General features: G+C 46.1%; 1 protein-coding gene across 4 annotated transcripts in view; it reads right to left on the reverse strand.

Annotated features, from left to right (window-relative positions):
• tnksa (tankyrase, TRF1-interacting ankyrin-related ADP-ribose polymerase a) overlaps positions 1 to 22901 on the reverse strand; it is a 104093-nt gene that overhangs the window by 33004 nt on the left and 48188 nt on the right. For 2 of the 4 annotated variants that reach the window (XM_048258894.1, XM_048258891.1), the window contains exons 5-10: positions 21029 to 21104; positions 18865 to 18924; positions 5699 to 5719; positions 3210 to 3304; positions 2598 to 2664; positions 60 to 246 (exon numbers count right to left, since the gene is read on the reverse strand). In XM_048258894.1, coding sequence (XP_048114851.1) covers positions 60 to 246; positions 2598 to 2664; positions 3210 to 3304; positions 5699 to 5719; positions 18865 to 18924; positions 21029 to 21104 — 506 coding nt within the window. The remainder of the gene's footprint in view (positions 1 to 59; positions 247 to 2597; positions 2665 to 3209; positions 3305 to 5698; positions 5720 to 18864; positions 18925 to 21028; positions 21105 to 22901) is intronic. The other 2 variants (XM_048258892.1, XM_048258893.1) reach the window with 2 other exon arrangements.

A 22901-nucleotide genomic window follows, 5' to 3' on the forward strand; every position in this document is an offset into this window, starting at 1 on the left:
GTGTGTGTGTGTGTGTGTGTGTGTGTGTGTGTGTGTGTGTGTGTGTGTGTGAGACTCACATGTGAGCCTCTCCTTGAGCTCGGGGGTAGGGGCCATGTCGACGGCGCTCTTCCCGTGGCAGTTGACCAGTGTGGGGTCGGCCCCGTGGCTCAGCAGAAGGGAGCACACCTCCACGCGGTTCTTGGACGCCGCCTCGTGCAGGGGCGTGAACTGCCACAAGTCCATGGCGTTCACACACGCGCCGTGCTACAATGCACACGCACATCCCACACGCAAAGGCAGACATACATGCAAGGACAGAGAGAGAGAAAGAGAGAGAGAGAGAGATACAGATACAGAGACAGAGAGAGACACACACACACAAACAAACAAACAAACAAACAAACAAACAAACAAACAGGTGAGCCAGAGTGTTAGTGAGACATTGCAAACAGCAGGCATCAATGCTTTAGCCACCATGCTGGCCAACCATGTTCCCCTGGCTCCACCCACGACAGATAAATCAGGACAAGAACAGAAACGATGAGAGCGCTCGCCTCCCGCCAGGGGAAAGGCAGACATGCTGCGGAGATGTAATTAAGGCCATCTAACTCTGGGAGTGATTTCAACCCTGGCTCCGCAATCGAACTTGGACAAGGGCTACAAATGAGCATACCGAAACACACCAGCTGGAGTATTTCATTAAACAGCATTTAAATCATTATGAAAACCTTTCTATCCAGAGCCACTCACAGCGCAAGTAAGGTGTGTGTGTCTTTGGCTTGCAAAAGCGATGTATTAGTATTGGATTTTTGTGCGTGTGTATCATTAGTTTTTGTGCTCTTTGGGATACAGTAGGATTTGAAGGGGAAGTTCTTCACTCCTCTGACAGGGAGCAAAATCTTATGGTGGGGAAATGGGGCTGAGTGAGGAATGGGGTGTTGGGTGAAGTTCACAGCTGGTTTAATGTCTTACGTAACCCAGCCACGCTAATCTGTCAGATGAAAGTCTTCCGTGCTCAGATAATGCTCCAGGTCTCGGGAGCCCAGATCCACACTGTGTGTGCGGCGCAAGACAAAGATTAGAAAGAAGAAGAAAAAAATGTGTGAATCTTGCTTTAGGTTTAGATTAACCCCCCTCCCCTTACGTAAAATTCAGACGGCTGCCACAGAGAGCCATTAGTGCCCCAACCTTTCTTCTCTGTTACCAAGGCTGGGTTATTTTCGCTGGATGCCGACAGGGTCGAGGCTGGAGAGGTACTGAGGCGTTGGATCGATGCGGAGGCTGAAGGAGGAGGGAAACCGGAGCTGCTGGAAGCTCCATTTTAAAAGTACTGAGAGCTGCCTGCACGTCAATAATCACATCTTATGCCAGAACATTTCATTCGTAGGTGAAGGAGACTCTGAGAGTGTGTTTATGTGTTGTGTTGTGTGTGTGTGTGTGTGTGTGTGTGTGTGTGTGTGTGTGTGTACCAGTGAGAGAACTTTCTGGTGAGTGCTAGTGATGTTATTCACAAACACCTTAGTAAGAGACCACAGCGCAGCACAGTACATAAGTCGTTCTAAACAAACACTTGACATTTGACATCATTGCTGCAGCAGCTCTACCTGAGAAGCCTCTAGAGCCTTCCTACAAACCACTGGATATGACTACTATAGCCTCACTTTGAAAAATGGGATTCCTGTCCTGTCCATTTCAGCTTCAGTCAGTACTCGGGATCCAGTAACCAGTTGTTAACACTGACCAGTGCAGCACAGACCCCAAGTTCATTACTAACAGCTCCAGCCTGCAGAAGCAGTACTGACACCCACAGTTGCCAGTAAAGCCTGTCAGTGAATATTAACCTGTTGTCAGTAGCAGACACGTCTATCAGAAGTTTGGACTTTATAGAAGCACTCAAAGCCTCGGGCCAGTAGATACATGTACACGTTTAAATCCTTACTTAAAGAAGCGCGGTCTCTACCAATAGCTGCAGTCAGTAGTTGAAGCTTCTGAGGTAAAAAGCTTTAGTTACTATGGAATACTGTCGAGTGTAAAGCTATTGTCACCTCAAGGAGACTTTCAGAGAACAGCTCAAGGCTTTGCACTACACAAGGTCTTCTTTGTACCTGAGGACATTCTTATTTAAGGTCATTCAGTTTTTTCAGCTGTGCCACTGCGCTCGTTTAGAACGATTCTGTAACATGCCAAGGCCTGTGACCCTTTTCACGGGGATGTGAGGTTTTCTTTGAAACTCCCTTCCTGTCCTAACCACCAATGTCCTGATCACTATACATTCCTCCCCAAAAAACGCAGAGAATTTATTTCTGTTTTCATGGCCACGAGTCACCTTCAGTGTGGGCTCCAGTTCAGGTAAAGGATGGCACGCATTAAAGCCAACACCGATTTGTTTGATGAATATCAGGGACGGATGGGGGAAGGGGTAGGGAGGTGTATCGTTACTAAAAGCCTGTTGGAGGAGGAGGAGGGTGAGAAATGGGTACGAGGCAATCCCCGACCGAGTGGAGAGGAATCATCTCAAGTGGGGGTGATTCTGACAGCACTTTGGCTCTGGTTAGAGGTGGAGAGATAGAGGAAGAGGATTTGGGTGGGGTGAGGGTGGGGTGGGGTGTTCTTACCTTCAGCAGAAGCTCGGTGACCTCATAATGGCCATAGGAACAGGCGTTGTGAAGAGGAACGAGGCCACTGTAGGACAGAGATAGAGAGAGCGAGATAAAGAGAGAGAGAGAGAAACAGAAGGAGTGAGGGGTGGCAAGAGAAAGACAGGATTACAACAGAGAAAAGGAAAGGGGTGAGATTGTAATGGGGTGAGATTGTAACCGAGAGAAAGAAGAGTGAGAGAGAGAGAGAGATGGACAGGGGTAGAGGTGAGGGTGCAGGAGAAAGAAAAGCATTATGTTTGGACAGAGAACACCATTTCACACTTCCCTGGCCTGCTCCTCATTTCGATCGATACTCTTTCTGCCCCAGGGGCCCTCCTTACTGACCCCAACCAACACACACACACACACACACACACACACACACACACAAACACACACCCTCTCTTCAAAGTTTATCCTGACCCCAAGTGTATTCTGTGCTTATGTGTCAACACAGCCACCCAGAGAAGCCCATTACTTGAATGTGTGAAAGAGTGCAGGCGAGGGGAAATGATTGGACAGGACTGAAGACATCATGAGGAGGAAAAGAAAAGAAAAAGAATGTACTTTAAAAACAACACTACGTACCCTTTGTCCTTGGCATGAACGTCTGCGCCGTGCTGCAGAAGGAGCTGCACTATCCTCACGCGGTTATAGCCAGCTGCTAGATGCAGCGGTGTGGACTGCAGGAAGGAGAGAGAGAGAGAGAGAGAGAGAGAGAGAGAGAGAGAGAGAGAGAGAGAGAACGAGACAAAGAAAGAGAAAAAAGACAGAACGATGGGAAAGATAGGAAGGACAGAAGAGAAAAAGGGGGACAAAAAAGAGAAAACAGTGATGAGAATCAGCCTAGACAATGCAAATCCAAACAGCACACCAAAACACAGCACCCCCTATGGGGCGGAGATCACCACGCGCAGCAGGTGGCTCCACACTCAATCCAAACACGTCAGCCATGTTAGCCAACCCTGTCCTCTCCACTAACACTCACACTAGGGCCTTACGGGGGTTTTCACACTTTTTAAAAAGGGTGGGGGTGTTCACACTAGTTTAAGACAGCTGACCAGTCCTCCCTTAGGAGCACACCTGATCCATCTCCTGTGTGAATAACAGACCCAGTCGGCCGGCCTGGCCTGTCATCTACCCACCCACTCATACACCTCTTAAGGCAGAGGAGGGGGTCTGCAGTCACTCAAAAACGGCACCTAAAGCCCAGGCCATTACCTGCTAACAGCCCAGGAGATCGGCCCATAGGCACAGGGGATCATCCATCCACAGGCAGCTCCACTACAGGCTAGCCCAACGAATCATTAAAGAGAGGATAGCGGGCTGGGCGGCCCCCAGGTGTTTTTTTTCTTCTGGAATCCTGCTAGCAACTGAATAAGCAAAACGGGGGAGCCGTATGGATTTTAGTGTCCCGGCCAGTGATTAAAACAAATTACCCTCTCACCCCCTTTGAAAGCAATTAGAGCAACTTTTAACGGAAAAAGAGAACTAAAACGGTTGACTCATGCTCAATCAAAAGAGAAAACAAAAACGAATTGGTTCGTAATTGATGACTTTAGTCAATGTAGGTTTTCGAAGCTTAAGTCTAGAGCTGCTTCTGGATAGCCTTGGCAGTGGCAGGAAGATCGTGGAGAATCTTTAGAACAGACGATGACTGAGAGAGCAGATGTTACGCAGGCCTGCTGGGTTCTCCACTCCATCTTTTCCTGCCCGCCACAGTCCCTCACCACTGGCTCTCCCCTTCCTCTGTCTTTCTCCTCATTATCCTTTCCTGCCCTCTCATCCTCTGCTTCTCTCTCCCTCTCTTCTCAACGGTATCTCTGCATTCTCCAACTCCCTTATGAGGTGGGAAGAGAATAGCTGGTTAGAAGCCACAGAATATCATGCCATCATGAAATAATGAAAGCAAAGACAGTTGCCAAAACTGATTAATCACACAGCAAAACTTAAAAATGCAGCTTCCCGAGTGTTAAAAAAAATGAATGTTTGTGAGCAAAATTAAAACAGATGGCAGGTTTAGAGATGGGGCAGTTAAACAACTCACAAACTGGGCTATAAGTTCAGAAATAGAGGCTGCTTGCTGGTATGGCAGAAGATAAGGAATATGCCAGCTATGTTGACAATGTGTCAATATATAGTTGGCCGAGGACGGAGCAATGGGATATTTGGGGGCTAATTTCCTCTTCATTGGAGGGACTGGGGTGGGCCGATGCACAATGTTTAGATTTAACACAATCCTCGGGACAGCCACTATTCAGTAAAGTTTTCATTGTTATTCCTCTCTGATTTACTTCTCACATATACTGCTCAACCAACGGAAGTGAGATAGAAAAAAAAAAAACGATAAATGTGTAAATTATTCATCCAGAGGGGATAAACTGAAGTACACGTAGCAACAACACATTTATTTTGTCTGACAAGGCCGACAAAATGCAGAGACAGGTTTTTTCTCTCTCTCTCTCTCTCGCTCTGACATGCATGTTGTAGAACCTATAAATAATGACAAAGAAATAAAGAGAGAAAGAAGAGAATAAATAAAACGGGGATAAGAGGAGGGTGTGACTCAGGCTGTGAGGTGGTGGCATGTGGTGGAGGGAGGGGGGGGGGGGGGCAGCACGGTGCAGGCGGGGTCGGACGGGGGGTAGGGGGGGTTGAGGTGGGCAGAAAGAGGGGGGTGAAAACATCTCCCATCAGCTCCCCCTTTTGACAGCAAGCAACATCGATCAACTCTTCCGAAGGAAGGTCCGAAGAGCGTGCCACAACCCGCGGAACCATACATTACACTGCATACCTTACAATACCTTACTTTACATTACATTACATACAGAGGAACACGGGCAAGGGGGGCGGGCGAATGAAATGTGACCAAAACCAAGTGAAAAAAAACTTAAAAAGGCCCAGGTCCAATTATGTGCAAAAGGATTAAGAGCCAGCATATCGATGAATCAAACCACTCAAACTATTTAAGTAAAACAAAATGACTGAATGGATAAAAAAAAAAAACTTAACAAAAAATGAATAATAACATGACAAGTGCAGCACTCGAACAGCTTGTTATTTGAAAACCAACTTACCAGCATTTTTTGCGATGTCGACTGATAGGCAATGTCGCCAGAATCACAAATGAAACAGAACAACAAAAAAGGAAACACAAAAAGAAAAATACAAAAACAAAAAACACAAAAAATGATATAATGACAGCATCATGTCATTGCAGCAAGTGTTCAATTTATTTCTAATTCACACATTTACATCAGATGAGAGTGTACGATCGCACATTTCATGTACTGTTAATAGTGGACAATGAGTGAAAGTTAGGTTTTATCAAAACAACAACATTGTTGCTGGACACTGATTGATAGGCGGCCTTAACAGTAGCGGTCACAGGAAATCAGAGCGTGGATGTGGGGGTTGGGAGTTCATTCATCGTCCTCTTTTTGACAGTTTGGCAGCCCTTACGGTGAAAGAAAGCGCTGATACGCCTGGACTCACTTACTGCTCAGCTCCATCCATTCTCACAAGGAGCTAACCTCTGGGTAAGTTAGAAAGGTGGAGCCCCCCTCGAGATGGTCAGAGCTTGTTAGCGAGCACGATGAACGATGGACACACCAGTGCATCCACTCTCTAATTGTCTGTTAACCCTTAAAGGTGTAGGTTTTTGAACATTCTAAGTTCCGCAACAATTGAAGGTTCTAAAATTCTATGTTGAATTCAATGAACCCAGATATTCTTTAGAATGTTCATTTCTCAACATTCCCGTCACACCGGTGTGACGGTACTCCTTTAAGGGTTAAGGTGGTTGCACTTGCACCCCAACAGACTGATCTCATTAGGTAGAGGGCTGCCTCTTGAAAAGTCCTTACAGCTTAAGATAACAACTCTTTGTGGTGTGTTTTAATGTGTGTGTGGGTCTGTAAACAGATCTCCAATGTCTACATAGGTTGGTGTGTTTATCAATTTATGTATCGTTTCATGAACATTTCACAGTAGAAATTTAAAAAAGTTTATCCATTTAATCCCTTTGAATTAAAAAACAAAAACGCGAAGAAGAAAAAAAAACTTCAGCAGCCACACAATGCCACTGGGCCACAGAATAATTCACAGCAATGGGGATAGTGTTTGTAAACACTGGCTTTAAAAATGATCCAACACGGAGATTGTGGCACGATCATTTGTTAAAAGCACCTAGCACATACAGATCAATGAGCATATTAATGTCATGCACAGCAGGAAAGACGTTTTTCTTTTCTCCTTCTCAGACGTTTGTCAGTGTTATGTTTTTGTGATGCCAACAGCATGCATACCAATGTAACCAAATATTCTGTTGTTTTGTTGTTGTTGGTTTATTTATTAACTGCGTGAGTACATAGAATCTTGCATGCCAGAGAAGATAATAATATACGGGGCGGCCTGTTGCTTAACTCCAGAGATGAAAGAGTAACCAAAAATCCATACGGCTCTGGATTACGGCGTGCCTGTGCATCAGGGGTTATAGGACGTAGGGAAAATTTCATTTGAGCCGGTCCATGGGGAGCAGTATGGCTGTTCTAAATGTATTTTTTTCCTCTCATCAGGCAGTGGCGGCGTTCACAGAGCGAGTGAGCTGATGTGGCGAGCCACACAGAGGTGAAGCAGAGCAGTCTTTCTGTGCCTGAGACCAGCGGGAGCTGATGGCATGGCGCACAAACTATTGGTGTGTGTGTGTGTGTGTGTGTGTGTGTGTGTGTGTGTGTGTGTGTGTACACGTGTGTTAGGGGTGGATGCTGTAAACGGATGTGGCAGAACGGCCTTTCCCCCGACGCCCCTGGGGCCATGGCATGAGTCAGTCCAGAGAGCAGGAGCAGGTTTGAACAAATGTTGAATGTGTGTGTGTGTGTGTGTTGTGAGTGTGTGTGTGTTTGTGAGTGTGCATTTTTAAACGTGACTGAGAGTGACTGTGTTTTTGTTGCATACACATAAGTTGTGTGTGTGTGTGTGTGTGTGTGTGTGTGTGTGTGTTTCTGTCTACTGCAGTTAAGAGAACACAAACATGTCAAACTATAACTCACAAATCAGTGAGCACACGCTGGGTGGATGCAGGATGCAAAGAAGCATTTGTAAGCCATGACTGTGCCATTATGGTGACCTAGTACTACACATATGCACTACTGGGTATTTATCAGGGCAAACGCTGAAGAACAAAAGCACTCAAACTCCCTTTTTACATCTGTCTGTCTCTATCTGTGCTTCACACTCTCTCACACACATACACAGACAGACACACACACACACACAATCACAGATTCAAGACACACATACACACCCCATTACACCAAGGGGTATTCGCGATACACTTCAGCGGTTCCTTTTGATTTAATCTGTTCTGGTGTCTTGCTGTGTACTTCACTTCTAAATTGAAGTGTCGTTAAGACAATTCCTCCAGTGTAGAGGGGAATCGCTGCTGGATGGATAGATGGATGGATAAATGAAACAAAGACCCCATATCTGACAGTGGATGGCTGTTTTTAAGCTGTATAAAGCAAGGCTGGCCAGCTTTGGTGGTGATTAACAAGCTCCTTGTCCTAACAGGGAGTGAGCTAGGGGAATAGGAAGAGAGGAAAAAAAGAGAGAGAGGGAGGGAGAACAGGAGAGAGAGGACAGAGAGAGAGAGGGCTTCAGGGGAAGCAAAAGCCTCAGCTGCATATCTCTCATCAACACATTATATTTTGTCAGTGAGCACGAGCACGGGCACACACACGGGCACACAGTCCCCGTTTCCCTGTTTCCTTCGCTTCACTTATTGGGCATTGTGACTTGTAACCATGCCAACAGTGACTGCTTGCTAAAAGCTGTTGCCATGGCAGCCACACATGCTATAACTAGCATGAATACTCCTAACGCTGGAAGTGTTAAGTAGGAGGAAGAGAAGGTGGTGGTCGGGGGGGGCTGAGGAGCACCTTGAGTCTTTCCCCACAGGACAGTAGGAAGACAGGTAGACTCAGGGGTGACTTTGCATCCAAGTTCACCTCCCTTCACTTTGGAGCTCTCTGTGTGTACCGAGAGTGGGCAAACTCCCCAAGCAGAAGACAAGTGAACATACTAGGTGCTCGCAGACGGAACGGACCGGGATCAATAACACATTAGGGCCTCTACAGCACGGGCTGACATCTCATTGGAAAGAGCCAGATCTACGGTAGCGGCAGGCTGCTTCTTCTCCCTGCTCCAACCCACCCCCACCACCACCACCACCACCACTGGGCTCATTATCCTATGACACTGTTTACTGTTTGCGAGAGTCGGTCATAAAGATGGCTCAGGCTCCTGGGGGAACAGATGTATAGATGGAAAGCAGGGCCAACCACCTGCCCTCCTGGAAGCCATTTCTAAACTCACACTGGGGACTGGCCTGCATCTCTCGGGTGTAGTTTGGAGAAGCAAAAGCTGACAGCAAGGTCTTGAAGCCACCGTCTTTTTGAAGTGCTGCAATTACTGAGCAGTGGGGAGCACTTTTCATATATTACTGGGGACTCATTCCATCACCCCTGTGTCTGTGCAGCACCCAGGACGACAGGATATCAGCCCGGTTGTATTAGGACTTAAAGGTACAGTCTGGAAATGTAAACCAAGGCACTTGGGTGTCAAACTCAGCAGATTGCTCCTCACGGTTCACTAGTTGTCTGTTCACCATGTGTGCTCAAATGCTGTAGTGCCCAAACACATTCCTGGCTCTCTAAAAGGAAAACAGCAGTTGCTTGGACCAAGCCATAAACAATTCCTGCCAATCCACATATTGCTTCAGGAGTAGGGAGGGTGGGCTGTAATTTGATTGGCTGTTAAGCTCAAATAACAACCTTCTGCCAGAATCGTGGACAGCATCTTTAATGGACAATTTAAGAAAGCCAATTTTAACCAGAGCACCAAAGTAACTTTCCAGACGACCTACACTACAGCCGTTCCTCGCTCTGACAATGCTGAAGTCAGATTTTGTATGTTTAAGTGTCAGACATCTTCAGATTCTGCAACGGGTCGCCCATTGAATCTGTTCAGTCCACACCACAGTGCCAAGTGGATAAACCATAGGCTGTATACAGTCTATGGGAAGAACACATCGCTGTTCTTTTCACAACACTTGGTACAGAACACATTCATGACAGCCACTGCAATTTACAACTGCGCTTGACTTTCATCTTCTGCTTATTTTCTATAATTATTTGGGGCTTTTGTTCTGCTTTGCACAGATAGCAATGCACTGAGGAGTCTATCATTGATCCCCCCCTCCTCCCTCCCTCATCACGGCCACAGTAAAAACCCTGCTCTGCTTCTGAGTGGGAGAGACAGAGAGAGGCAGCTGCAGGCAGAAGAGTCTCACATTTTCAAAATGGATCATACTTAAGCTGCCGAACACAGCCTATAATCTAATTTTGCCAGAATTCTGACAAATGAAAAAAGTCCATCATATGTTAATGTGAGAGTTGCAAAGCAAAAGAAAGAAGGGGCGAGTGGGTGGGTGGGATGGGGGGGGATACGATTGCTTTACGGTAAGTGGGCTTCAGAAAACCGACGCTGGGTTTTTTACTTGCACTCCTCGGTGCCTGAGACAGAAAAAAAGAAGAAACACTGCAGGCAATTTGTTACAACTTCCAGCAAGGAAAAAGCGAGAGAGAGAGAAAGAGAGAGAGAGAAAGAAAAGAAAAGAAAGAAAGAGAGAGAAAGAGAGAGAGCAAAGGGGCATACTCAGGCAGTCATCCCAGTCTGTGTCTGGATGCAAAACAGAGGGACGATGCCAAGCTAAACCTCAGCAGGCCCTTCATCTGCCTCCAACCTCCCTTCCCACACCATCCTCTAGTGCCGCTGTGCATCATCCACTAAGGGCTAAAGCTCAGGAGCATGTCAGGCAAGTGCTTGCTTCCTGAGCTGCTGCCAAAAGCAACGTTCAGAGGCCTTCCTATTGATCCACAGCACAAAGGTTGGCTTGTTAATGAATATTAAAAAATGGGGGGAAACGCACAGAGGCTAGATTATGGACAAAAAAAGTGTGTGTGTGTGTGTGTGTGTGTGTGTGTGTGTGTGTGTTTGTATGAAGAGGGTATATGTGAGAACATTTTGTAGCCTTGTAACTGCACACGGTCAGGTGTGTTTGATCCCATTCCAACGGGCGAAACAGACGTGCTCGTTAAAGATGTGAAGATGTACGCGCACACACACACACACATACACACACACACACGAGCAAGCCACGGGTGGAAACGGGCAAAGTTTATGAGGTCACAGTCCAGGTGAACGGGGGGGAAACCAATTGCTTCCGAGAACCAACCTCTTAAACTGCCTCAACTGCACTGTCCAACAGAAAAAAAGACTCTTCTAAGAAAATACTCTTCTAGCTGTGCAATCCGAGGAAGGGTGGAGAGAGAGAGAGAGAAGAGAGAGAGAGAGAGAGAGAGAGAGAGAGAGAGAGAGAACATACACCAGAAAGGCATGATGGGAGTAAACAAAACGAAGATGGATGGACTGGGAAGGTCAGTGGTGCTGAGAGAGACGAGGCGGCCGTGACTGATGGGAGCAGTTGCGAGCGTGAGGTGGGGGGTGGTGATTAGTCTCTCCCCGGCGCCAGCGGAAGCCGTCATGATCGCGCTCTCCAGTGGGTTGGGTTAATAATGTCCTGGGCTCGGTTGCTCTTCATCTTTGGCACACAGATGTACACACACACACACACAGTTACTCAGAAGTTTGAAATAACAAGCCAAATGTCCCTTCTCGCCCATTGTAAAACTACTGTTGTGCCAGTGAGATGACAATAAAAAGCATAGAAAGGTATGATAACCCGTACCAATTAAGTTTTCAAACAGGCACCTACTGAAAGGCCTCCAGTGTACAAATACAAACTGTTGACGAAGAACAGGCCTGGTTAAGTTAATGGTACCATGGTAGCAGTATTGTGGCGATAAAATGACAAACTTGAGCAATCCCCCTGTAACCTTTAAAGCGGCTCTTTGAGATGAAAAATAAAGTGGAGGTAATACAGATAGAATAGCAGCTGCTGTGAAAAATGAGTCATTCTAAGTTTGGCTAACCGTAGGAGGAGGTTCCACTGAGTGTAGGGAGTGGGAGACCACCATCAGGTGATGTACTGCCAACGAGTACTCTCTGCATCGGAGAGAGGTGCACCACACACTCTGCGGGCCCTCCACCATCTCAAAACGCACTGACGCAAAACATCCAACTTGCCTTCGGTGGTTTTCCACTGCCTAAAATAGCCAACGCTTGGCAGCCGTTTAAGGATAAGAGCGCTCAAGCCTCAACCATCTTTCTTAAAGAAGTCATTCCACACTCTGCTGCTCCCTGGTCCTTCTTGCCAATCTGCTTTCACAGAGGGGGAGTAATGACCGCATTCTCCTCCGCTGGATGACCAGCATGGCCAAATTCCTGTCTCTCCGACTCTCTTTCTCCCCCACACTCTCTTACAGCCTGAAGAATGTCTTATTTCCGACGGGAACACACCAGAGACATACACTGCCCGCCCTGCAGTCATAATTGGATCCTGGCACAGGACCCTCATGGTAATGATGGGGACAATGATGGCAGTGCAGGCAGGAGGGCGAAGAGGCGAGAGGGAGAGAGAGGCTTCCTCTACGGGGGGGTGGGTGGCTGGGTGCTGCTACGAGCTCCACCAGGGTAATGTTTCTCCTGCCTGTGTGAGACAATGGCCTTCGCCACCTTCTGAGGTCCTCGTCATGCCCCGGCTGTTGGCTAATGACCGCTTTGGTCACAGACATCAGGCATGCCGCATTGGGGAGTTAAGCACCTCATCATGGCCTCTTGCCGGTGGTGATAAAGACGAGTTGGTCCCAAGGAGATGAGGCGGGAAGAAGACCACGAGAGAATGTGAAATATACAATGTAGATGAAGGGAAAGGAAGAAAAGTTGGGAAAAGATGAAGGGAGAGAGCAAGAGAGCAGGAGGGAGAGACTGAGAGAGAGAGAGAGAGAGAGAGAGAGAGAGAGAGAGAGAGAGAGAGAGAGAGAGAGAGAGAGAGAGAGAGATGATGGGGCTTCCCAGGGTGATGCGAAAGAGACTGCGGATAACGAGGGGGATCTCTGTCTCACTGAGATATGAAGAGGCTCCACAGGGCTGACCATTACGACTGAATGGGTAGAGGTCTAATCACCCATCTCATTATGAATAAACCATCAACCGCCCCATGTAGAGACCTAGCTATCCAAGAGCATAAATCAGGACAATGTACTAGAGAAAAAACAAACATAAGAACAAACATGAAAACACACACACACACACCAAAGTTTGAGATGTCCCTTATATTGCAGTCTGATTAAATATTTTTTACATCCCAACACAAATATTATCTTTATAATTTCTCCTTATTAGCTCTCCTCTAGCCTTCAGCAACCCCTCTCAGCAGCTGATCTCTGCAGTGCAGGCTTTTCCATCAGTCTCCTTTTATCTGAATGCACCATTTCTCCTTGCAATTCTGCACAAATGGGACACGCCGTGTTTCTGTCGGTCGTCAGTTAAAACAAAATGTTAGGAACATCGAGAGAACATGTTTCGCTCCCCAGGTAGTGCAAGCCCAGCTAAAAACTGCACGCCTTCAGAGTTTGGATAAAAGTGGCAGCCACATGACTAAAACACTTAATGCTAATGTGAGTGGGTATGAGGACAGGTGTTGCCCATCCTTTGTTCAGCGAGGGGAGGCAAGAGAGAAAGGGAGGGGGGGTTGTGTTGTGTGTGGGGGGCGGGTGTGGGTGGATGTCGTACCACGTGCCCGCTTACTCACATGCTGACGCTGCCTGTGTCAGTGCCAGCTTGCATACAGTGCCAGCTTGAAAGGGTTACAGGGTGGCAGTGGCAGAGTGAAACCACCATCCTCAGGGACGCCTCTTCAACACACTGTCCTGATAACCACCGAGCTGTCTGGAAAATATATGACCACGAAAGCACACTGTGCAGAGAGGCAGTGATCCTGGAAAGGGGCATGCTGTTGTAGGACAAATCCAAATGCCATCCTATGATTTTTTTTTTTTTTTTGTTCTTGCTTCTTTGGAGGCTTGTATGGTAACCCCTTCAAATGATGATTAGAAGAACAAAAAAAACCATCACAATGAATCTAAACCAGAAAACCTGAAATTAAAAACTTGACATTTAGCTTGCAAAGGTTTGCCAACATCTCTTATTACCAATAAATCTATATCCTGGGAAATTACTATTTATTTTGGACTGTTTTCTGAGGAAAACTGGCCAAAAACGGCAGGGAATTTTTGAAGGCGAAGGTTGCAAAATTACAGAAAACTAACTACTTTAACGCAGGGCCTTGGACTCACGGAGCTAAAAGACTGGCACGACTGCCAACAGCTCCTGATGAAAAATGGCCGCCATTGGGAGGGAGAAAAAGTATTACATTATATACACAGAATAATGCACCTGTAAGCTGAAATTTTATGACAAATGGAGAACACAAGATTAGAGCAGTCAAGGGCGAAGTTCCCTTAAATTATTTCCCAGGGGAGAGGCTGGAGACAGGCAATGTGTCGGCTGGGAGGATTTATACTCTAACGCACCAGTGGAGTGACAAACAGTGATAGGAATACAACAACACGAAGGCAAACGCAATATGGGAAAAGTATACCTGCAGAAAAAAGTATACTTGCTGGCAGAGGGAGGAAGCAGGCCTCTGCTGGAGAGCACATTACGGTGCAGTACTAAAAAGTTATCTGACCAAATTTGCCTAAAGGACCTCTAGGTAATTTTTCCAATCTAACGGTGTAATGTAGTAATGTAGTTACCTAGTGCTTTCTCGTAAAATCATTTGACTTAATTTCAGAGTTTGACTTCTTTTAAGACGTTTCATCCTGAAAACAAGCAAATTTGTCCTAAAAACAAGAACATTTGTCTGCCAGTGTGTTGAGTAAATTTGCCTTGATACTGTAAGACTCCTTAAAATAAGTCAAAGTCTTCTTAAATGAAGTTAAAATGATCTTTTGAGAGAGCACTAGGTAAGTCTCTTCATACTAAAAACAACACCAGATAGATTTTTTGATCTTAATATGAGATTAACAACCCTTGGTTAGATTTTATTTTTTGCAGTGTACATATATAGCACCCTCATTTATATTGCGCCTTTGGTCACAGGTAGTTACATATTTACATATATAAAGGTGCATCGAGTAGCTGTTGGAAAATGTGTAGGAGTGTCACAGGCTCACAGGGCATCATTACCACAGCAATAACAATCCCTGGTGTGATCGTGTCCCACACTCAAGAGACCTCCAGGCCACTCCGCTGATATGGACTAGCGAAATGGAGCTGCAGCTGATGGACTGGGGCAGAATAGGCTTCCTCAATTACAGCTCAATAGCTGGCCCTCTGAAAGCACCAGGGTAACACTGGGGTCACAGGCAGGAGTGGCATTACTGCTACAAGAAAGGTAGCACTGTGTTGAAGAAAGAACTTAGGGTGGGGTAACAGATAAAGCTGTAAGTAGACAGCATCTTCCATATACTGTACCATTGCTTCCTTGTTTCAGTGTTAACGTATGGTATTAATTCAGGAGGATTTCAACATGATCCTCCCCATAAATTGAGCTTGTTTAACCCATTTACTCCTAAAATGCCTATCCTATGGCATTCTAGACCAAATAACCTTATTTCCTGAGGGTTTTCTGAAAACATACTAAAAATTGTCAACGTCTACCAAAATTTAATATCTAAGCCTCTGTAGCACCTAGAAACATGAAATAAAAAGCATGCTGCGCTACGCAGCATCCAGCAGGAGATTCAATGTTGCGCTATGCAGCATCAGGCGGTAGATAGAATGTTGCGTCATGCTGCATCCAGCGTGAATGGGTTAAAAATTGAGTTAAATCCAACTACAATCCAAACTGTATTTATCAGGGCAAATCAGAAGCTATAATGGTGTTTGTTTTCGGCAGTGTTTCCTTTATATCAGAATAAACTACAGGCTACAAATACTCTCTGGAGACTGGGTAAGAGGCTCTATTTTATTTCTACTTCACTTCTGCATTCACACTGGTCTATCAGGGGCAATTGGATGTGAAGCAAATATACAATTATAGGCAGAAAAGCACGCCATTTGAAGGTGCGACCATAACAGCGGAGGCTAGGAGCATAAAAGTCATTCCAGAAAATAACAGAACTAAATTATATAGAGAGAAGCTCCTCGCTTTCTGAGGGAAATATAGAGAAAGAGAACGGTAAACAGAGAGAAGGTGGGAGTGGAGTGGAGGGGAGGGAGGGGGAGACAAGAGTGTACAAAAGAGTGTCCAAGAACAACAGAAAAAGCACTAGAAAGATTTAGAACGGGAGAGAGCAGGGGAGGATGGCGAGCACGGATGCCTGTCTGGTTAATTAGCGCCCAGCAGGAGAGTGGGCCTTGAGCACACTCGGTCTCCAGCCATGATATCAAAGAGCCCTACTGCACAAAGACAGGCGGGCAGGGACGCCATGTTCCTGCAACCGTAAACAATGGGCCACGGTGAATCCCTGCTGAGACATCACAACTGACATATGGCTCTTTTTCCATCTCTCTCTCTCTTTTTTTCATTTCTCCATCTCTCCATTTCTCTCCCTCCATCTCTCTCAAAGTATATATCTCTCTCTCTCTATCTCTGTCTCTGAGCAACTGTCTGCCCTAGTAATACTGACATGTGTGCTGATGGGTTTGTTACATGTGAGACTGGAAGACTGGCATACAGAACTGGGCACTAAAGGATTTACAATATAAACACATAGTGCAGCGTAAAGCCCATGTACTGGCCACTATTTCTTAATCAGATTGGGAGACGGGCAAGATGAAAAGTTAAAGGAGCAGCCACGGGGTCTTCAACCGACCAGAGCTGATATACTGTACACACTGGAGCGAGACACAATTGCTTAGTTGTCGCTTCTCCAGGCTTATTTTATGGCTCCCGCAGTCCCTGTGTTATCAGCCCTTGGACATGGCATAAATGGGCACGGAATGGACTATTCAATAAAGATGCAGCAACTCCCCAAGCCTACAAATGTACAGACACACAAACACACACACACAGAAAATGTCAACCACAGCACACTGGCCTGCAAGAGGCCAGGTAGGTTCTCGTCCGCTGAGAGCACTATAAAACGCAATTACCCAGACTAAGACACAGCTGTGGGGTAAACACACACAGCTGCAATTACGCAGCACACAAAGATGCAGCAAATCACGAAGGGGCTGAAAATAGCCCAAATCGGCCCTCACGACAACAACAAAAAGGAGACAACAAGGGTGCTGGGGGAATCTTCTGCAATAATATAACTCAAGACCCACTCCATCTTCCCTGACTAACAGGACAAAACACAGGCTTCTTTATTCTCCTAAAGAGACTGTGTGTATGTGTGTGTGTGTGTGTGTGTGTGTGTGTGTGTGTGTGAGAAAGAGAGAGCGAGACAGTGAGAAAAAGAGACAAAGAGAGAAAGTGTGAGTTTATGAGAAATCAGGCAGAAAGCTTCCCACATCTTGCTTTGCACTTACAATCACACCTAAGGTTAGAGGTCGAGGGCTTGCCTGAAACCAAATAAAAGTCCTTGACGGAGGCACCAAGTTCTAAAGTCGTCTTCCTTTTGCCAATTAACGAGACTCTGGATGCCATACTTCCTCCCTTAGAGAGGGTTCTGCAAAGGTGACATGGTCTTAATGACCAGAATAAAAGCCAGCTCTTTTTTCTTCAGTCTGCTGAGAGTGGGGCTTTCTCAAAGTTCTCCAAAAAGTGACTATTACCCTCAAGTGACTGTCTGGGATCTTGGTTGGTAGAAACACAAGCTGACTAGCAAGACCGACTAGAATTCTTATCTCTTTACATCAGGTGGGAGAACTAGGGGCAGTACAGCAGAGTCGGGGAGAGACAATCGGAAACCTTGATTTACTGGTCAAAATGTCTCAAACTGGAGTGGTAATTCATTACCCCCAAAAAGTAATAGCCAACAGATCTGCATGTCAGCACTGTATAACCGCACAGATGCTACTAAAATACAGCTAGCTGATAACTGATGCATTGTGTCACATATTTGGGGACACAACAGCTGTAAAAGCTGTTTTTACACTCCCCAGAGGTTGCAGTAGCGGCAGGAGGCAAACCAAGATGACAGCTGATTCTCTCTCTTCATCCGATGGCCATATCTCATCAAGCTGAAATTACAGTAGGGATCTTGCCAAATCTAACAGCCTAAAAATTGCATATTAAAAACCATAAACATTCCAAACACAGTGTTGTTTTGAACAAGCCTGTCCTTTCATCTCCCTTCAGCTGAAGGAGCAGAGCAGAGCAGGGGGATGTCCAGCGCTGGATCAGACCGGCTGAGGTGCTGGCATCTGGCCTGGAATGCTCCGGCGCGTCAGACTCGTCCCCCGGGTGAAGTCTGCCTCTAATGACACTGTTGGCCGAGGCGAACCAGAGTGGCAGCTCCTAGTCTGGGGGTGGTGGGGTGGGTGTGTGTGTGTGTGTGTGTGTGTGTGTGTGTGTGTGTGTAGGGGGAAATCACATCAGGGTTACGGCTGGCCCCTCCTCTAACCGGCATGTGTCAGCATGTGTCTGTCACGGGTGGGGTTGGGGGGCTGGGGTTCACAATGGCAAGCCAGCGAGAGCTGAACTGAATTTAAGTCAGTGGTGGGCAGAACTGTGAAGTCTTTAAAAAGGCACACCACCAAGGAAAGTTGCAAGTCTGCAAGTTAGAGAGCAACTATGCTAGAAACAAATGCTATAGCAAGACCTCCAAGTAGTAGTTAGTCATTTGCAAAATGCAAAAAACTACATGCTAAACTTTCCGCACACTCAAACACACACTGCAGGAACTTTAGATTCCCTTGACTTTGGTGTAAATACAGAACATAACCAAAAAATTCACGCTAGTCATTCAGGCAAGCTCGTCAGCAGAGCACCGGGACATGGTAGTTGGAGTGGATTCTTATTTAAAGTGAATGGAGGGGGCAGAATAACGAGTCGAGGCGCTGATGAGGATGTGATGCGTACGACAGCCATCTCTAGCGGGAACCGGCCTCACGGTGCGTTGATTATGATTGCAGTAGTCATCTTCCGAGTCCCTCATGGAGCTCAATTAAAATCAAGCGCAAAGCCGCTTGCAGTTAGGCTGCACAGCGATGGCAGAGTTGAGTTGCGGAGAGGAACGCTGAGCACAGCCAAGCACAACAATTATTACAAACAAACTCAACGGACTGTTAATGTAACAGAGCCTCACTGCATGCCAATCCTTACGTTGTGCTGACAAATCAAGATGTCCGACATCTCTCTGGCCTCCTGAATGCCAATACAAAACTGTGACAGAGACACAAGTTTACATTCATGCGCAGTCTCGCGTATAGCATCCTATACAACTAGTAATAACCAATCTATTTAAAGTTTAATTGATGACATTTCAGCAAAATAAGGCCAAGGCTGTAAATGTCTGTCCATTATTTTAAAAAGAAAACATAATGTGTTCTCTCTATGCACTATTCATGCAAAATCATATTCTGTCAATGTCTCTATTATGGTCAATAAATGTCAGCCTTCATTGAAACCAGCTGATTCTTATCTTTTAGTCAACATGAACTTGAATGCAAACAATCAGTTTTTAGATTTACACCTTAATTAATCATCAGCAATGCTGATGTGTAAAATAACCTTTGTGTAAAATTTCAGATTAGAAAATGTAATCATTTCTGTGATTAATTGCAATTAACTATACAATTTCATGCAATTAATTCTGATTAAATCGCTCAACAGCCCTAATATATACACATGTATTTAGTAAACATTGGAGCAACCCGCTGCAAGCTAAAAGTGGACAAATCCTCTGACTCGCTCTGAAATGACATGCTTTCTGCTGCTTATTCATTAGGCTTACGCTCAGCCCTCCCCATTAATCAGTGCTAACCATGGCGAACAGCACGGTGACCTAGAACCGATGGCCATTCCACTCCTTTCTGGGTGAGACGCTGCACGCTTGTGTGTGCGAGACACGCAGTGCAAACACACACACACATACACACACAGCTATGGAGCCTGCGAGCAGACGCTGGGCTGGATCGATAGGAGCCAATCTGAGATGCTTCCCTTGTGAGCCTAGACACTGTCACCTGCTGTAAGCCCCTTTTCCCTGGTTTTGGAAACCAACACCCTTTTTTAAGTTGACATGTCAATCCTTTTTTGTCCCCCACTCTTAATAGATACAACCTCTCTCTTTCTCTCTCTGTCAACTCCCCGTGGCCCTGAGACGCGTTGACGTCTAACAGGGATCAGTCCCTTAGTGGAGTGGGTGTCAGATTTCAATGTATTACAGCTCAGAGGGTTGGAATTGGTAATAAAGATACCCTGAGGGGTCATAATTTCCTGCAGGCTCAGGGATTAACTGGACTGGCTTGACGGAGGGATGGGTGAAAAGAAATGGCGGCCACTACTGTACATTTCACTGATGTATTCATCAGAAGGAAACACTGTGCAGTGGAGGGACACTTTTAAGTCCTATATTGGAGAAGGATCCTACCTTCATGGGGGACTGGACACAATTATTAATTGTCATCATCATCATCATCTTGTATAAGAGTGTGTGTGTGTGTGTGTGTGTGTGTGTGTGTGTGTGTGTGTGTGTGTCTGGTCACATAATGTATATGCACAACGCTTTGCTTTTAGAGATACCAGCTTTGCTATGCCCATGGTCCAGACATTGCAGAGTCTAAAATAATATTTTTGGCCAAACTTTGCATTTTTCACTTGTAACCTGCTGCGCTCTTCATTTTGAATTATTCATCACTTTAGTGCGGAACTGCTCCAACAAGGCAGAAACACACACAGACACACACACACACACACACACACACACAGCATCACCTTAACTCGTAGGAGTGATTGCCCCTAATAAGAAGCCCAGGAGCGTGGCTTTAAGGTTTAAAGAGGTACTCGCTGATTCATTTGTCTCTATTTACTGGTCCTCTTGAATGACCTGCTGGTTCCACATCAGTAAATCTGCCGCTGAGCTGTTGCTGGGCTCGTGCTAACCAACTGGCGTCAGTGTCCACATGACTTTATATCCTGCAGCAACTGGCGTCCTTGCACTAAGTTTGCTTTGAGGTGCAATAGCAGAATCACTGAGAACACAGGGTTTATAGAAAACAGAGAGAGTGTGTGCATGTGTGTGTGTGTGCATGTGTGTGTGTGTGTGTGTTCATGTGTGTGTGTGTAAGAGAGAGATCAAGTGTTCTCACTCTGTGTAAAAGTACATGGTTCACCTTGGGCTGCTGGAGTCCAGTGTAGGGATGAAAGGGATGGGAGACGAGAGGAGAGTCCAGCTGGTGTGAACGGACAGGACAAGGCCCTGCCAGGTTTGGTGTGTGTGTGTGTGTGTGTGTGTGTGTGTGTGTGTGTGTGTGTGCGTTCTCACCTTGCGGCCGTCACTGGCGTGGCAGTTGACGTTGAGGGGCGTGAGCAGTGCCATGAGCTTCTCTTCATTGCCGCTCCTGGATGAGAGGCGTCCATCCCAGAGAAGACAGGAGGAGAGCATGCCATGCATTAACTTACAGGACTAAACAGCTCTGCACACAGAGGAGAAGCCACAACACAAAACACAAAACACACACACACACACACACAAACTGAAAAACCAAAAGACCACACACACACACACACAAACACACTGAGGAAGAACAAAGGCCATACATACACACACACACACATCACATCACATACTGAGAAAGAACAAAGACCATACATACACACACACACACACATCACATTCTTGGTAGGAAAGAAGAAAAGAGCTCGCTTCCTACACAATCCATGCAAACAGACAACAACCATACATTACATAAAGAGTGGAGCGGAGGAGTGGAAGAGAGGAGAACCGGGTGGAGGGACGGGGATGAGAGGAGAGGAGGAGAGTGGGAGAGAGAGAGAGGAAGACAGGAAGAGAGGGGGCAGGAGAGGAAATAAGTGGGAAGTGTGTGGGGGTCGGTGGGAGTGTGCCAAAAAGATAAAGCGGTTGGTGCAGGGCTTATTTAATGCGCCCCCCCCAAAAAATGCAGAGGTGGCTCATTTACAGTAAACAGCAGTGGTGAGCTGGAGAGAGTGCGAGTGCACCCTCAACCCTCATTAGTCTTCATTTGGGGACATTAGCCTCCAACGTGGAGCCCTGGTCACAGGGAAGGAGAGCAGGCTGTGGAGAGGGAGGAGGACTTCCACAGCTGTGCCTTCTGGAGCCGTGCAGTGTGTGTGTGTGTGTGTGTGTGTGTGTGTGTGTGTGTGTGTGTGTGTGTTCAATGCGTGGTTTGCACAGTGCAGGACTGTAAGTGTCCACTCTGCAGAGCCAGGAATGCAGAGCTCAATGCAGGCACCCAGTTCAGCTGTGGGATCTGGGATCCAAACACCTGGTCCCACTGTGGGTTTCAACAGCAGGAGTTAGGCTATGGGAGGAGCTTCAACAACCAGACCCCACAGGAGCAGTGTTGCCAACTATTTCGAATGAAAAGTAGCTAAAGCCAGCTCCAAAAGTCGCTAGATGACGTCACGAGCTAATTTGCATATTAATTACGTCAGCACTAGGATTGGGTATCGTTTGGGTTTTATCCGATACCGGTGCTAAATCGATACTTTTAAAACGGTGCCGGTGCCGAAACGGTGCCTGAACCGGTACTTTGTTTTTAAAATGTTTTAAATTAAAATGGTCTAAAGCATGAATTGCTTTTTTATTTTTTATTGATAAGACAAATTTGAACATGCAATTGCTGTTATATTCAATTTACTATCAATATCTCATTGCTCCTACGAATAATACATTTAAATCCTAAAACAGCTTGCCATGCATGCACACACAATGGTAAGCTCTGCTTTCAAGTTTACCCAGTGTAGGCGGTTTGCCATAAAACCGCTTAAAACCGCTTGTTATAGAAATGCCAAGTCATGGACAACGGCATTTGCAAGCAAGCTAATCTAATACGGACTCTACTTTCCAGTTAATTCAGTGTGTTCCCAAATGCTTCAAGAAATGTAATGCCCATAACACGCAATAGTTTTGAACATGTTAGAGGCTACATGTCGGTGTTGAAGTGTAGATTCCCAGCGCTAGCCTAGTAGGCAGCATTTTAACAGCAACTATGGCTATGCGCTAACACCAGTCAGCTGAGTTTAATTAGCGATAACTTACGGAGATGGTTTCGTAGCCTCTTTGACAGCTCAGTGACATCAGGTATGTAAACTACATATTTATGTTTTTGCCAGCGAACTTTTAACATGATCTTCATATTCATTGTGATGCTATA

Source organism: Alosa alosa, chromosome 12 (genome assembly GCF_017589495.1).
Source record: "Alosa alosa isolate M-15738 ecotype Scorff River chromosome 12, AALO_Geno_1.1, whole genome shotgun sequence".
Classification (NCBI taxonomy): domain Eukaryota; kingdom Metazoa; phylum Chordata; class Actinopteri; order Clupeiformes; family Clupeidae; genus Alosa; species Alosa alosa.